The 16,041-nt window shown below is 50.7% G+C and overlaps 1 protein-coding gene across 5 annotated transcripts; it reads right to left on the bottom strand.

The window, feature by feature from the left end:
• Positions 1–5,830: 5,830 nt before the first annotated feature.
• PHB1 (prohibitin 1) lies at positions 5,831–15,466 on the bottom strand. 5 transcript variants are annotated; one of them, XM_057716888.1, is made up of 7 exons: positions 15,384–15,466; positions 14,050–14,164; positions 12,594–12,755; positions 10,077–10,219; positions 9,819–9,935; positions 7,514–7,609; positions 5,831–6,186 (listed from the first exon to the last, which is right to left on the bottom strand). In XM_057716888.1, exons 2-7 carry the CDS (start codon positions 14,135–14,137, stop codon positions 5,974–5,976), a joined length of 819 nt encoding a protein of 272 aa, XP_057572871.1. In that variant the 5' UTR covers positions 14,138–14,164; positions 15,384–15,466; the 3' UTR covers positions 5,831–5,973. The 5 variants fall into 5 exon arrangements, with proteins under 5 accessions (XP_057572871.1, XP_057572872.1, XP_057572873.1 ...); XM_057716889.1 differs by having other exon boundaries at positions 15,310–15,416; XM_057716890.1 differs by lacking the exon at positions 15,384–15,466 and adding an exon at positions 15,233–15,351.
• Positions 15,467–16,041: the final 575 nt, after the last annotated feature.

Genomic DNA, 16,041 nt, shown 5'->3' with positions numbered 1-16,041 from the left:
TCTCTGCCTAGTTCGAAACCATGTGCAGCCACGGAGACAGACAGTGTTATAAGTCTGTGTGCCAGGGCCTCAATGTGACTTTGCTTCCCAGTTCACTGTAGCCTTGGACACCGTCAGACACTCAGATGACAATTACATCATATCGACTTAAAGCCCTCAGCCTCTCCGTGGTAACTGAGACTTCCATATTCCAGGGTTCATCCCTTCCCCAAGGCTATCTAATCCCCTTAAGTCAGAGGTCAGCAAGCATTTCCTATAAAGGGACAGAAAGTAAATACTTTAGGCTTTGCAGGCCATGTAATCTCCATCGCAAGTATTCAAGTCTGCTGCTGTAGTGCAAATGTGCACAGCTATGTTCCAACAAAACTCTACTTACGGGACTTCCTAGGTGGCGCAATGGGTAAGAATTCGCCTGCCAATGCAGGGGACACAGGTTCCATCCCTGCCCCAGGAAGATCCCACATGCCGCGGAGCAACTAAGCCGTGTGCAGCAACTATTGAGCCTGAGCTCTAGAGCCTGTGAGCCACAACTATTGAGCCCATGTGCTGCAACTACTGAAGCCCACGCGCCTGGAGCCCATGCTCCGCAACAGGAAAGGCCACCGCAATGAGAAGCCCATGCACCACAAGGAAGCGTAGCCCCCGCTCGCCGCAACTAGAGAAAGCCAGTGTGCAGCAACGAAGACCCAACACAGCCAATAAAATAAATAAATAAATAAATAAATTAATTAATAAAAAAAAAAAAAACTCTACTTATGAGTACTGAAGGTTGAATTTCATATCATTTTCAGGTCACAAAATAGTATTCTTTTGAATTTTTCTAACCATTAAAAGTGTGAAAATCACTGTTAGTTCATGAGCTATACAAAAACAATCAGTGGGCCGCACGCAGACTGCATGCCATGGTTTGCCAGCCTCTGACCCGAGAGTCTGCAGTTTGTTCAGCCAGATTTAGATGGTCCAAGTCTGTCACTGAGGAAAGGCTTTTCTGGCTAATCCAGATGGTTTGTCCTATCTTCCCTGGTTGACAACAGCTTTAAGTTCCTTCAAAGTAGCCTTGCCCTTTCAGCTTCACTCTCTTTTCTAAAGTAGCTTGAGGGAGGGTGCTGGAAATACAGGCTCCTCTCTCTCTACCCAGCATCCTGGGCAAAGTCGTTCTCTTTCAACTGTAAACTGGTTTCCTCAGGCCAGTACATTTCCATTCTCTTTTCCAGCCATGTGCATCTGGGCCTTGCCAAAGCACCCCAGCCTCTACTGGCTGGGGCAGGCTTCTTCACTCTTTTTTTTGTTCAGTTCTCAACCCCAATGCTGCCAGAGTTCCAGAGCTAAGGTCTTTTGAATAAAGGGAGGCCTTATATGTAAAGAAAGGTGGGAAGAGGTCAGCCACAGGCAAATTCCTGGAGAAAAAGGATTTTTAGTTGGGCTTGAGACAGAGAGGGACCAGGATTGAAAGAGGGAGGTGAGAGAGGAGAGGTGTTCCAGACAGAAGCAGGAGAGGGTGAGCTGTGGGCAGCGGACAGCGAGAGGAGAGCCAGCGCGTGGAGGCCACAGGAAGCGAGGGGTGGTGAGGCTGGGAAATCAATCTGGGTGGGACCTTTGTGGCTGGGCCGCTCTGCTAGACCCTGAGGCACCCCGCTCCAGAGCAGCTCGAGGCTACTTAATGTAATGGCGGGGGGAGGAGAATCAGGGGCCTCGACCTCCAGCCCTTACCTTACTTCTAACCTCAGTCCTGTGTGCCTATTCCTTCATCTCCTCATCTGACAAACATTCTGTAACTCCCAGCAAGAGCCAGGCATGTCTGACTTGGGGAGAAGATCTGGGGGTGGTTGGGGGAAAGAAGAGGAAGGGGGAACATTGAATCATATAAGGATCCTGCCCTCTGTAAATGTAGGGCTGGAGGGAGAGCACGTGTACACACACACACACACACACACACACACACACACACACACACACACACACACACACACACACACACACACACACCTGCAACCCAGATGAGTGCTAAATGCCTCATGGGACTGTGGATCAGCGGAAGTTTTATGTTAGAGAAAGAATCTGAGCTAGCATTCAGAGGATGGGGGACATCTGGACCTGTGAAATGTGGGGGAAGGGCTGTCTGGGGTGAAGTGTCACTGTGAGCAAGAGGGAGTGCAGTGAACGTGGGGGGCTATGCAGACAAGAGCAAGGAACTCAGTTCAGTGAGTGTTTTCAATGGGGGGGGTATTATTGGTGTTACGTTTGGGACAGTTATGTCATTGTATGAGTCTGTCCCATACAAAGTAGGTCTCATAGCATCCCCACCACCTCCCCTCCCCATCACCTAATGCCAGTAGCTGCTGCCCCTTTCCACCTGCATTTTCAAACATCTCCTCATCCCACGGGAGCCACTAGGTAGGTATGTGAAGGCAAGCAGTAAAGTATAAAGCTGGACTAGAAGGGGAGCGAGCAGAGGGCCTCGGCTGCCAGGACAAGGCATCTGCACTTTGTTCACCGAGGGAGGGACTCCCCTGATGGCGCAGTGGTTAACAATCTGCCTGCCAAAGGAGACACGGCTTTGAGCCCTGCTCTAGGGAGATCCCACATGCCGAGGAGCTACTAAGCCCGTGTGCTACAACTACTGAGCTTACCCTCTAGAGCCTGTGAGCTGCAACTACTGAGCCCACGGGCCACAACTACTGAAGCCCATGCGCCTAGAGCCCGTGCTCCGCAACAAGAGAAGCCACCGCAATGAGAAGCCTGCGCACCACAACGAAGAGTAGTCCCTGCTCTCCACAACTAGAGAAAGCCCAAGCACAGCAACAAAGACCCAACGCAGCCAAAAATAAATAAGTAAATAAGATTAAATTAAAAACCCCCCAAAAAACCAAGGGTGGAGTGGCTGCTGAAGATTTTCCAGGAGGAAGAGGATGAGACCTGCTTTAGGAAAAATGAAGTTTGGAGCCGTGTGCAGGATGAACAAGAGGCCTAGGAAAGGTGGGGACATCAATTTCAGCCTCCTGTGACCGGCTCCCCCCGGTCATTTTCAGTCAGGGTGGACTGCTTTGCCCACAGTATTGGCAGATGGCAGAGGTCAGGGGAGGGCCTAACCACTCTTTCCCTGCTGATTGCTGGACCCCCGGCCGATTAGAATAGCATTTGCGACATCAGACTTTGACAATATTCCATTGTCTTTCGCTGTCTTTCAAATCAACCCACCTGGGAATGACACAGCCCCTCCCCCTTCAGTCCACACTGGCAGAACTTGTGTAAAACACAGCAGTAAAGAAAATGGCAAGTCTTTGAGGGCTCCCCACCAGCCGCAAATCCCGCCCACCCCCCGCCGCCAGCAACTCCCACCCCCACAACCTCCCCCCCCCAATCCCACCATCCAGGGCCCTGAGATACCTTCCTAGTCAGCTACCCTCGGAGCCCAAGACAAGGGAACTATTCAGCCTGACCAAAGGAGAGAGGGATGAAGACACTCCCTGCTTGGCCCCCTCCCTGGCCAGGACAGGACACGGCTTTTGATCCAGGGCCCAGAGAATCCCGAGCTGATAAAAGCCCATTGTGGCAGCTTCTGGAGAAACCCGGAGGCCATCAGGGGGCTCTGGGGCTAAGCAGCCAGTTAACAGCCCTTGAACATTTGTGAAAAGAATTACTTGGCGGAAGTCAAGGCAGAATGAGGCCCCTGGGCTGCCACTGGCACCGTCTGTGGCAGGGAGGCTACAGGCAAAACCAGCAGGAACCGGCCTGCCTGCTGCAGAAGGGCTGACCTGGAGGCAGAAGGAACCCAGAAGCTGGGGAGGGCGCCCCTCACACACCTGGGTGGGGAACCCAATCTCCTGCCAAGTGCAAGAAACAGACGGCTTTTTAAAAAAGGGCCTGGGGAAGAGGGGAGCCTCCTGCCCCGTCCCCCAAGGGTGTCCAGAGCAATCAACAGCAGGAAAGGAGGAAGGCCGCTGCGTGGAAGCCGGTCTGGAACCTATTCAGCAGTCATGCTCTTTCTACTCCAGTCTTTCATGCATTTTGTGAGTTCAGGCACTTCACCACTCGCAGGCCTCGCGACTCTTGCAGCAAAAAAACACAAGTGGGAAGAGCTATCCTGAGATAACTGATGCCGGGATCCCAGTGCTGAGGAGATGGGCTAGATGAGGCTCGCCCGGCCTCAAACAGAACGAAGCTTTGGTGGGAGGTTCAGCTGAGGGTCAGGAGCCCACGGCACACCTGTGTGCTCACAGGGGCGGGAAGGGACGAGACCCCTGCGGAGAGGCCCTGGGAGGGGAGCAAAGTGCAGCGCTGGGAGGACTCAGTCCCCAGCCCACCCCAAATCTGCGCATCTGTCCCCAAGTTTCCCAGCTGACAGCTGGCCCTATCACTCTGGGAGAGGAAATGCAGAATCCAGGTCAGAGACCAGCCTGCAGAGTCCTCTTAAGAGACTGCTCTCCTTGGCCAGGTGGCGAGCTGGGGATTAAGCTGAGAGCAGAGGTTAAAGCAGTCAATGTGAGTGCTCACCGTACATTATTTCCGTTTTGTTCCTAAAAGGATGAGGTGGGTGCATGGCAAGGCTCATTTCTCAATTGTAGGTCTGCTTTCCCTCCCCACCACTCAAAGTGCACAAACCTGGTCCCCCTTCAAAAGCCAAGGCCTTTCCTCAACAAAGCAAAGCAGAATCAGCAATACAGGTCCATGGCAGGCAGGGGACCTGAAGGCATCTAATGTATGTAGAAGTCTAACCAGAGTGCATTGAGGGCTTGGCACACGTGTATTTTATGTCAACCCCTCATGTGGGGGGTGGGCCTACAACTTCCCAGTTGGTCCCAAAAGCCACAGGCAGAGTTAATGAACCTCCACCCATTCTCACTTCCCAAGAACCCACATCACAGCCCTCACTTGACACCACCGATTCATCTCAGGCTGTGATGGATCTGGAACACAGCACAAAGTGTTTCCTGAAACCACAGCATTTTCTGCTCTGCTGGAGATTGTGTCCTATCTGGTGATACAAACATGCACAGATACCGCTAGAATGCTCTGTTTCGATCCCATGGTTCCCACAAACAAACAAACAAACAAAAACAAACCCATAAGACTGAGCTGGAAGGTCTGGGTGCCATTTATTGATAGCAATTTAAACACATTTGTTTTCCTCCTGTGGTTGTTTCCTTCAAAGCACAGGCACAGAGCCCTCTAGGGCAGTCTCTGAACAAGGGAGCCAGGAATGCAGGATGCATGGCTTTGGCAGGCCCGTGCAGCCCTGACCGGATGAAATCCTTCAAGCTGGAAATCCGCCGGGTATTTGAGACACCAAGGTGGGAGGTGGAGAGGAAGGCCACAGGACTCACATCTCGGTCCAGGCCTGCTCTCACTATCCAAGTCTATTTCAGTTTTAGGACCCTGGGGGGCAGCACATCAGGCCCACCCACCTTCGCAGGCGCAGAGTCTTCAATCTGTGCTGTCTGTACACACCTGCTTCCCCTAGCCCCGCAGTTAAAGAGAATCAGCCTATGGTAAGAGACAGATCACTTCCTCTCTGACTCTCCCCAGCACCTCTTCAGCTGGGTCTGTGCAGGAAACACTGGAAAAAACTGAGGCCTGTGTGTGCCATCTTCTTCAAATCGTGACTGAAGGATAGGCTGGAGGCTACAAGTTTACTCAGGCCGCCCACTGACTCCTAGCTTGTCCCATACATGGCCCTGCCTTTCTTCTGCCAACTGCCAGTGCCTAGGCTGGAGCTCCAGCAGGCCCTGAAGATGGAAGCCAAGCTGGTCTGTGTAGGCACTTGGCAATTTCGGGTAGGGAGGTGGACCCAAAAAAAGAGGATGGAAATGAGAATTACCTGATCAAGTAATTAGAGATCTGAAGTGATTTGACTTTATTTCCTTCATTCTAAGCCAATCATGAAGTTTCACAGTGATTTCTGGGGCAGGAGAAGAAAGGCTGTGGTGAGCGTCATGGGGGCTGTGGTCCAGATGGCCCCAGGAGGTGCGGGGCTCACTGGGGCAGCTGGAGGAGCACCGACTGCCCAGCGGGCAGGTAGGTGATGTTCCGGGAGCGCGACAGCTGGTACGCGATGTCCTCCGCGGCTTCCAGCTTGCGCAGCTCGATCAGGCCGTCGCCGGCAGTGGCAAGCGAGTTGGCAATCAGCTCCGCTGCCTTGGAGTCGCCCTCCGCGGAGATGATGGCTGCTTTCTTCTGCTGCTCAGCCTACAGGGGTGGAGGCAGAGACACCAGGATCACACCTCGGGGCGCTGGATGGCGGGCTACAGCCTCAAAAGGACGTCAGGCACCCTCACCAGGTCCCAAAGAACTCTGGAACTTGACCTCCCTCTCCAGACGGGGTCAACAAGCCCTGTCCACCCAATCTTCCTCTCTCCTGTCATGCCCGCTGCTCACCACTGTAGGGACATTTCTGTTGGCTGTATAAATAGCTGTCTTATTTAAAAGTCCTCAATAATATTAACAGCAACCCAATCCAGCCACCTACTCTGACCCATGAGGATTCCAGGCCAAGGAAAGCAGGAGAGAAAGAAAGGTGGAATCAATCCTCATCTTTCCATCCAGCCCCAAGTCAAAGCACCTTTCATCAAAACCAGTGCAGCTAACGAGGAGCAGGCACGGGACCCTCCCTAAAGCTGTTCCCGAGCAGGAACGTGGGCACCCAGAACAAGACCTCCTGGCTCTCCCTGTGCTTGTCAACAGGATGGCGTCTATCTGCAATGCCTGACCTTCAGAAGTGCGGGAGGACAGCACAGTACTGAGCTTCTCTGAGATGGACACACAGCTGTCCAACTGAGGCTCTGGGACTATTCACTCAACAAATGTTTACTGATACCTAACATCTACCCCAGGCATGTTTTTGGATGTGTTCTAGGTGCTGGAGAGAGGCAGAAAAAAGGGGAAAAAGAAAAGTCTCCATCCACATGGAGTTTATATTCTCTAAAGTTAAATGTCTACCCATATATCTCTCTTTTGCCTGATTCTAACGATTAAGGTGTTTTGGATTAAAACCCAAGAGAATCAGTGGTGGGAAGAAGGGGGTACGTGAAATAAACACACCTTTGCAAAGACCAAAAGACCAGACCCTATGCAAATATGTTGCGTCTCAGCACTCTCTGGCACATCTGGATGGATTTAGTGCTTGAAAAAAATCCAGTGACTATAAACGCATCTGGTGCAACGTTTGATCCTTTTTGCTGTCAGCTTTCACTGTGTAACCACGGTTAAAAACGACTTCTCAGTGAAGCTGAACATATTCCAGGAGAAACATTTTTATTTGTGGGAGAGTGTTTTTGATCTTAGGGATGTGGGAAAAAAATTACCCTTCAGTGATTTAGGAACATAACTTCACATATCCCTGACTAGACCCTGAAGACTCTGCAACCAATTGCAGGAGTACAGTCCCTTCAATCCTCTTCCGATGATCCCGGAAAAAGAGATGACAGATGATGAATTTCCAGGCCACCCAGCAAACGGGGAGGCTGAGCATAGGAGAAAGGGGAGAGAGGCTCCTGCCATCTGGTTGAGCGCTCACCTTTTCCACCACAAATCTGGCCCTCTCCGCTTCCTGCTGAGCCACCTGTTTGGCTTCTACTGCTTCTGTGAACTCCTTCCCGAAGGTCAGATGCGTCTATGGGGAGAGAGTGAGCGTGAGAGGAGGCAGCGTAATTGCTTAGACAGCGCTGCTGCAGGGCCCCCATGGCCGCCGGAGGAAGAGGCCAGGAATGGCTCTAGCAGCTGGAGACAACATGAGGCCAGAACACCCTTCCACCCCCACACCCGTGTCCAAACTGAGTTCACACCCCAGAATCCTCGGCTGCCTAAAGTGCTCCTGTACATCATTCTGTCACCCTCAGGTAGAAAACAACCCACAGGCACTATCTACTCAACTGACCACCTCCCTAGGGGAGGAGACCTGTGGGTTCCAGGACTCCCACCACTGACTAGTGCTCTTTCAAGGTCCTTTGATGGCCTGTTTGAAGCCCCCAGAGAGGCCAGATGGAAAACTGAGCCCCTGAGAGCGAGGGATGCAGCTGGTTCTCAGGGATTCAAGAGCGTGATGCTTTCTGCTTATGGCCCAACCCGTCCACTGCTTTCTCACAGCATCTCCACCACAAAACAGGAAGAGGACGGGAAAGATGATTTCCAAATCATGATTTTGCAAATCATAGCATTCCCAATATGTGAAAGCTCCTGGTAATGGGTTTAAAAGAAAGAGAAGGGAGGTAAAAATACTGCTTAAGGTGAAGGTTTAATGTTCCGATTATGCGTAGGTCTTCGCTAAGAGCACGAGGGACCAAGACTTCGCTGAAGTGATTATCTGTAATGACAGTGCAAACAATGGGAACGGTCTCAGCACTCCTAGTGCCTAGTCTAATTTATCTACTTATCCAACTTTTTCTTAAAAGGGAATAATAAAGGGGAGAACAGCATTGGTTTGCTATCAAGTTCTACTTGTTTCATTTCCTCCCCCACTCTCCCCACCTCTGCTTTAAAAAAAAATATAAGCAGCTCAAAACTTCTCCTGAAGAGTAAATCCCAGTACACTGTCTTCCAGAATTTCTAACACTCCTAACTCTTAAACTGCAGCTGCTCTATCTTGCCTGCTCCATTTCTGGACTCTTGTTCAAAGTTTGGGAAAGAAAAGACAATCCTGAGAAATGAAAATGAAATGAATAATTAAGGAATAAAATTTCTTTCTAAAAGGACCAGCTGAGGGCAGCAAATTCCCCGTGAAACCTAATTTTCTTCTCATACCTCTTGGATACGGTTTCCTGTGGTCAACCAGCATCTCCCCAGAATGCAGTATGTGGTTAAAGTCTAGCAAAATGCCAAGCTTCTCCTTAGGTTTTTACTTAGTGTGTTCTCACGGCCAAGGTGTTTAGTTTAACACTAAGTGGGAGAGCCTGAGGAACTGCTCTGGTCCAAGGAGCCAAATGGCTGCAGCCTGGCGTCTGGCCAGTAGAGGGAGCCCACAAGCCCTTCCACAGCTGGAAAGCAGTTGCTGCAAGTGGAGCAGTGCCCTGGGGTGAGCACTGGGTGTGTAAAGTGTGACTGTCTGAACAGCTGCACAGATGCTGAGGGGAAAGTGGTGCCTTCCCCCAGCGAGGCACAGGAGAACAGAACAGGAAACACTCTACCTCACTACCTGAACAAATCACCCAAGTGATTTTTCCCAGAGAATCAGAAACACGACCCCTTCCCCTCACCGTCCTCCATCTGAAATGCTATCCTGCCTGTACTGCTTCCCGTCTGCGTTGTCGCATTCCGGTGTCATATAAACACACAGACCACATAGTCTCAAGAGGACAGCTTATGCCTCAGAGATGCCCCCCGCCCCCCACATCACGCTTTGGGGAACAGAACCATTCATTTACACTCTATCACCTTTCATGCGGAGTCCCCAAGAGCTCACTGCTGTGCTTCAGACCCTAAGTGTTAGCAAATTCTCAGAGGTCAGGCTGGGAAGTCTGTGCTAGGAAGAAAGACCATCCAAGGTGTTCTCTAGTCTCTACTAGGCAGTTTCTGCTGTGTCAAACAGGGCTAACACAACATCACTTCCTGGGGAGCTCTGGGGAACACTCTCAGTTTGGGGAAGCTGAAAAATCTAGTGGTTAGGGACCATCTGGGTAGGGCCAAAAATTAAAAGAAAAACGTCTGCGGCACAGGGGAGGTAAAAGAACCCTCATCTGAAAACAAACCCAAGCAGACTGCCTCATACCACCAAGAAGGTTCCATGTTTTCAAGTCTTCACTGAGGGAAGTGGAAGGTAGGCCCTCACAGTGTCCATCCAGAAATGGAGCCAGGCAGCCTCCCCTGCAGGCACCCAAGACCCTTACCAAGGATACGTCATCCAGGATGAGCCCGAAGGTTGCTGCTCGCTCCGTGAGGTCATCGCTCACCTGTCTGGAGACCAGCTCTCTCTGGGTGATCAGTTCTCCAGCATCAAAGCGAGCCTGGTTCCAAGGGAGGGTAGAGGAGCCGGTCAGGACAACGAAGAAGCAGAATCCCAACCAGTCACCGCCAAGCTCTTCCTGCCACCCAGCGATCTCTTGGGGGCTGGGCTCCAGGCTCAAGGTGAGGCCCTGTTCACTCACCACCACGGACTTGAGGATCTCTGTAGTGATGGACGGTAGCACGCGCTCGTCATAGTCCTCTCCAATGCTGGTGAAGATGCGGGGAAGCTGGCTAGCAACCGGCCGGAAGAGGATGCGTAGGGTGATGTTGACATTCTGTAAATCTTAGGGTAGGGGACGAATGTGGGAGTTAAAAATAAAAACCGCGGTGGCCTTCTATGACCTCTCCTACTCCAAATTTGCTATAATTTCTAAGTAAAGTTGCTGATGATCAGATTCTAGAGGGTGAGGAGCACCTATGCATAGTTTCCTTGGTAGAGAACCCAGCAGACCATCAGCATCAAAAATCTCTCAAAGGATTCTGGTGACGACAGCTTTTGGTGTGTCCTGAATACCATTTGATATAACCAAATTCAGATTATATGCCTAACAGGTGCCATGGAATGTTTGGAACACTGACTATTTTAAGAACACAGAGAGACCAATGCCAAGAATTCCAGGGTAAGGCCTCTCTAAGGCCCAGTGAATGTGGCCCAAGGCAGGAGCGTGCCTCAGAGAGGTGACCGTGGGTCCAGCGGACTAGCAGTCCGAGGCCTGGCTGCAGCCTCAACTCTGCTGTTTACTAATTACATGGCCTCACTAAGCCTTAGCCTGTTTCAATTTATCTCCTGTCTGTAAGAATGGGGATGATTTCATCTGCCTTCCAGGCATGTTGGGAGAAACTGAAGGAGGAAACAGATATAAACGCACTCTGTCAAATGCACAACAGATGTAAGAGGTTATCAGACTCATCTAGAGAGTGCTTCTCATTACTTGGCCCAGTCAAAGGACCCAGGGAGGGAATTACGACTGCCCCTGACAATCTAGTCCTGCTTGGAGTTCAGGCACCGTCACCGCCTGCTTGCACTCATCAGCAATACAGACCAAGCGCCCATGAGATGAGTTCTGGACCAGGCACCAGGGTGCAAAATGGTTACACAACAGTCCCTGATCTCTGCAAGTTCTTATCAAGTTTTGAAGATAGGTGCATACTGTATCCTTAGCTGCAAAACAGCAGAGAAAGAAATCCTGAAGAGGTGGAAAGTTCAGGACTAGGCCTTTAAGTTAAAATATGATGTTTCTCAATTAACCCCACCCCACCACTGATTTCCTCTGATGCAGTAGGCAGGCCAGACCCTTTACAAGAGGCTCCTCCTTTCTCTGGCTGGGAGCCACAGAACAGATGAGGCAGCACCAAGGTACCCTTTCCCCTCCTCTGCCCGACGTGCTGCTCCTCGTTCTCCAGTGTCAGCACAGGGGTACGTTCCTCACAGGAGCATTCTTCTCTGCTCCCCCTACATGCTATACTCACTGTGCCCCACTCTAACACCTGTCCACGTGGCTATCTCCCTAGCTAGACTGAGCTCCTAAAGGCTCCCGCTTTGGTCAACTTTGAACTACCCCACCCTCCAACCCAGCACAAAGCCTGGCACTATCACAGAAAGCCAACACATGCTGCGGGACAGCGACATCCACGCAACCCTCTCCTCCTGCTGCACAGGAACGTCACGGCCAAGGCAGCATCTGCCATTCCATTTACTGCCCGTCACCTCTGTGTGTACGATGTGGGGAGAACCATGACAGCAATTCATTTTAGGCTCCAACTGGGAAGCCAGTGGCGTGTCAGACACCAGACTGCTCTCAGGGATGTGGGCCTCAGCTTGTGGGATAACAATGTGAGGGCAGCACTGCTGGAAACAGAGGCCTTGGAAAGCAAGGCAAAGGGTAAGTCAGCTGTGAAGGCAAACAGAATGGCTGGAGGTGAGTTTAGTCACCCTGGGGAAGGAGAACCGATGGGAAAGGGTCAACCGAGAGAGCAAAGGCACATGTAGATTTCTTTAAAACTGGATCGCTGTGTAACTCTTGAAGTGCATCTTTGTTCATTTCTCTAAATTTGTACAGCTGTGTGTGTATCTTATCGCTTTACTGTGCTTTGTAGACATTGCATTTTTTACAAATTGCAGGTTTGGGGCACCTCTGTGTCAAGCAAGTCTATCAGCACCATTTTTCTAACAGCACCTGCTCCCTTCATGTCTGTGTCACATTTTGGTAATTCTTGCAATATTTCAAACTTTCCCAATATTATTATATTTGTTATGGTGATCTGTGATATTAGTACTACAATTCACTGAAGGTTCAGATGATGGTCAGCATTTTTTAGCCATACAGCATTTTTTAATTCAGGTATTGTATATACACTGTTTCTTTAGAGAGAAAGCTGTCACACCCATAACAGGCTAGAGTATGGCGTATACGTAACTTCTATATGCGCTGCGAAACCAAAACATTTGAGGGACTCGCTTTATTACAAGATGTGCTTTGTTGCGGTGGTCTGGAACCGAACTCACAACATCTCTGAGCTATGTCTGTATATTTCTTTCTCTGTAGCCACATAAAACTCCAGGAAAAATATGCCAGGAACTCTTATTAAGAGAAGTTCAACCCGTTCTGGATCCCACGCCTTCCGCACTCTCTACCTGAGCCACAGACAAGACTCACCTTTGCTACCAGTGATTACTGGCACATTACGTGGTCGAGAGCGGCAGTCAAAGATAATTGGTTTCTGTACCCAAGGGATGAGGAAGTGAGTCCCTTCTCCTACGACAATGTCCTGCACTCCACGGAACCGGTCAAAGATGACAGCTCTGTGCCCAGCATCCACTAGGAATGAAGGATAATGATGGATCAGAAAAATCCCCTCATCCTTTAACCAAACGGATCATGTTTCTGAAAGATCCCTGGTGCTTTCCACTCATTTATTACATCTCCCCACTCCTGCTCTTTATTCCTACACTTCTGGTCTCTAGAGGCCTCTAAACAGCAAAATAAAACTAAGCAACCACTTCCCACCCCACGTGTCCTCCCCAGCACCTCAGTGAGAGGACCTATTCCTCAGCACCCTTTCTCCTTGAAACAGCCGGCGGCTGTCTTCTCACCAACCACCTCCCCAGACTTCTAAAACCCACCAAGACCTTCACTGTCACTACAGTCCATCCTGGTTCCAATTCAACTCAGCGTTCCTGGAAGCAGCATCCTTCCTATGGCAACCCTAAAACGTGCAAGACCCCACTTTTTCTTTCCAATAGTCTGGTTTCTATAAGGTTTGAAGGGATTATAGAGCCGTCTTGCTGATTCAGAGAGAAATCAGTAATGGTGATTACTGTTGAGCTTTGCAGGGATGGCCAAAAAGATCAGAGTATAAAGCTGACCCACAGAAGGAGAGCAGGCTTTTCTGATCAGCTTATTTCTGTCTCTGCCTTTTTGGACGTTATAGTTGGTCCAAACATCTTCACCTTGAAAGTAATCCTCCTCTTGTCAGGCTTTTCCAACAGTGAAAGTTAGAGAATATCAGAGTTGGAGCTGGTCTCAGACAGAAACCAATTCAATCCTGCTGCTTGACCAATGAGAAAGCTGAGGCCTGGAGAGGGGAAAGTGACTTGCCTAAGGTCACAAAGCAAAGTGGAAGAAAAGCTGGCTTAAAAACCCACCATGCTGTTAAAAGCTGGGCAACGCACATCAAAGGTATTTTCTCTGGAAAGACTCAACCACAGCAGAGCAAAAGCTCCTGCTCAGGACAAGGTCTCCAAAGGTCTAAAGCCCTTGCTGAGTTATTTCGCACACAGTCAGAAGAGAACAAACAAGCTCTCTATTTCAGCTGGCCAGTGAAATCCTGACACTCTGCTGCAGCATCAATTTAAATTCACAAGAGCAGGTGGAAACATCCAACTGGGCTAGGAGGCTCTTTGTGCATAAAGGGTCTGAGAGAACCTATGGTACAAGGACAGAGGCTCTGATGACAATGCAAACATATGGTGCAGGGTGGCAGCAGGTGAGCCCTCTTGGTCACAAACACATTCACGGACAGTGGCTGCCAACAGGAGTGTCACATGGGCTATGAAGACCAACAGAAATCCTCCAGCAAAGGGCAGTGACCCACCACCCCTCAGTGCCTCACCATTATACAAGGCAGAGTTCACCACGCCTCCTGCAACAGCTAAGGCCAGGCCAAACTTGCCGATGGACTCAAACACTTTGGCAGCCATGTCTCCTTCTGCTGGACCCACTCACACCTAAGGGGGTAAAAACAAAACAAACAAAACAACTCGATCCCCAAATCCTCAGAGTAAAGCCCTCTCTGAGGCATCACATGCACTTCTCAAGTTGGCCTATTATTTTCCCACTCTTGAGAGTCCTCAATCATCAACTGAAGAACATTTCATAAATAACTCTACAGCTTGTAAAAGTGTATATAATCAATTCCTCTGCTTTTCTTTTTCTGCTTCTTTCTTCTTTTTCTACTACTTAAGGGGTCTGGGGTACTTGGTTCAAAATGGGAAGGAGGCATGGGCTTGATTCCCACAGAGAACTCAGCATCACACAAAACCACCCTCCCATTTCCTGGACAGCCAGGCCCCAAGAGAGAGGGTGTGTGGTCGGCTCTGTGCAACTTTGGTTCAGAAAAGAATGTGAGTCCAACAACAAAATAACAATAATACCTAACGTTTATACTAGGCAATCTTCTAACGCCAATTTGCGTATTTAACCCTCACACCAACCCCTATGAAGTAGATTACTACAGATGAGGAAACTGAGGCACACAGAGAGGTTGTTACACGAGGAGCCTAAGATCACGCATTTATGAGGGAGGCAACCAGGATTAAAACCTGGAGATCTCATTCTAGAAGGCACGGCTTAACTCCTCACCACGCGGCTTCTCAACATCAAGTATTAAGAATGATCTGTTATTATGGAAGCAGGCGCTGGACGACGTCCTGGGGCCAACATATCACAAGAACCAATCGGGCCAGAAAAGCCCTAAACAGCTGCACTGCGAGGGAGAGCCCCGGAACGGGTGGGGACGGGGGGCTGCGGCGGGGTGGACGCGAGCACGGCTGCCCTCCCTAAAATCTACTGCTGCACCTAAGTGGTCTCGCCCCGCCCCACCCCGCCCCGCCGCCGTCGTGCACTTTAGCTTCCCGCCCTCCTCCCCAGACCTCGACTTTTGAGAGCACCTTCATCTCTCCCCGTGCACTTAAATGTTCTTTTCCCCAGACCAGGACGAACAGACGTGACCCCTCAGCTTTTCCATTCCCAACAGCTTCTGGATTATTCCTCACCCTGCCCCCATACCCACCTACCTCATTCTACGCAACCCCTGGCTCCTCCCGGGCTCACCCCCTTTCCCCCTCGACACGAGAAGGACCCACGCACGCACCCCGCTCGCCCAAACTTCGGACGAATGGGAGTACAGACGCGGACTGCGGCGGAGACGCTCCCCTCCGTTCTCACCTGCTTCCACTCTGACCTCCACATGAATTCCCCTGCCTCACATACTGCGCGTGCGCCGGGCAGCTCCTCCCCGTTCCCCGCCCCGCTTCCAAGATCTGCATCCCCGATTGGTGGGGACTAGCGCGGTGTGTTCTGGGAAGGGGGGAGTATCAGCCTTACTCTCGGTTCCCCGGCTCTTCGCAAATGAACTACAATTCCCGAAAAGCCTTGCAGGGGCTGGTCTGCGGTGAAAAGCCTTTTCTCTTTGGCGGTACTAAAGTCCCAGAGGTTGCCGCAAAGCCTTTTGGGGGCTGTAGTTTCTTGGGGGATAAATGCACGTGCCTGTCCTGAACCGATTTTAGAGCCTGCCCTCGGGAAGAGTGGCTGGGCCTGCTGGCTGGGGGCAGGGATGGGCAAGGGCAAGTTTACGGCTGACGAAAGCGGGCGGAAGAGCACGCTACAGAAAGTCGTGGGTGAAGTAATCTGTGGACCGAGAGATAGAGGCGCTCTCTTCTTCCCAAAGCCCTGTCTAGAAACGACCTGAGTTGTGGGACATTAATTGCCAGAGCCAGAGAGAACCTTGGAAACCATCTGGAGTAGAAAATGAGGCCCAGAGAGAGGAAGGGAGTCACTCAGGGTAATGCACCAATTTAAAAAGGAGTTGGGCTTAGGATCTGGG

This window comes from Hippopotamus amphibius, chromosome 17 (genome assembly GCF_030028045.1).
Source record: "Hippopotamus amphibius kiboko isolate mHipAmp2 chromosome 17, mHipAmp2.hap2, whole genome shotgun sequence".
Taxonomy (NCBI): Eukaryota; Metazoa; Chordata; class Mammalia; order Artiodactyla; family Hippopotamidae; genus Hippopotamus; species Hippopotamus amphibius.
Note: the sequence above shows the minus strand (reverse complement) of the source record. Positions and strands in the feature narration are given on the sequence as shown.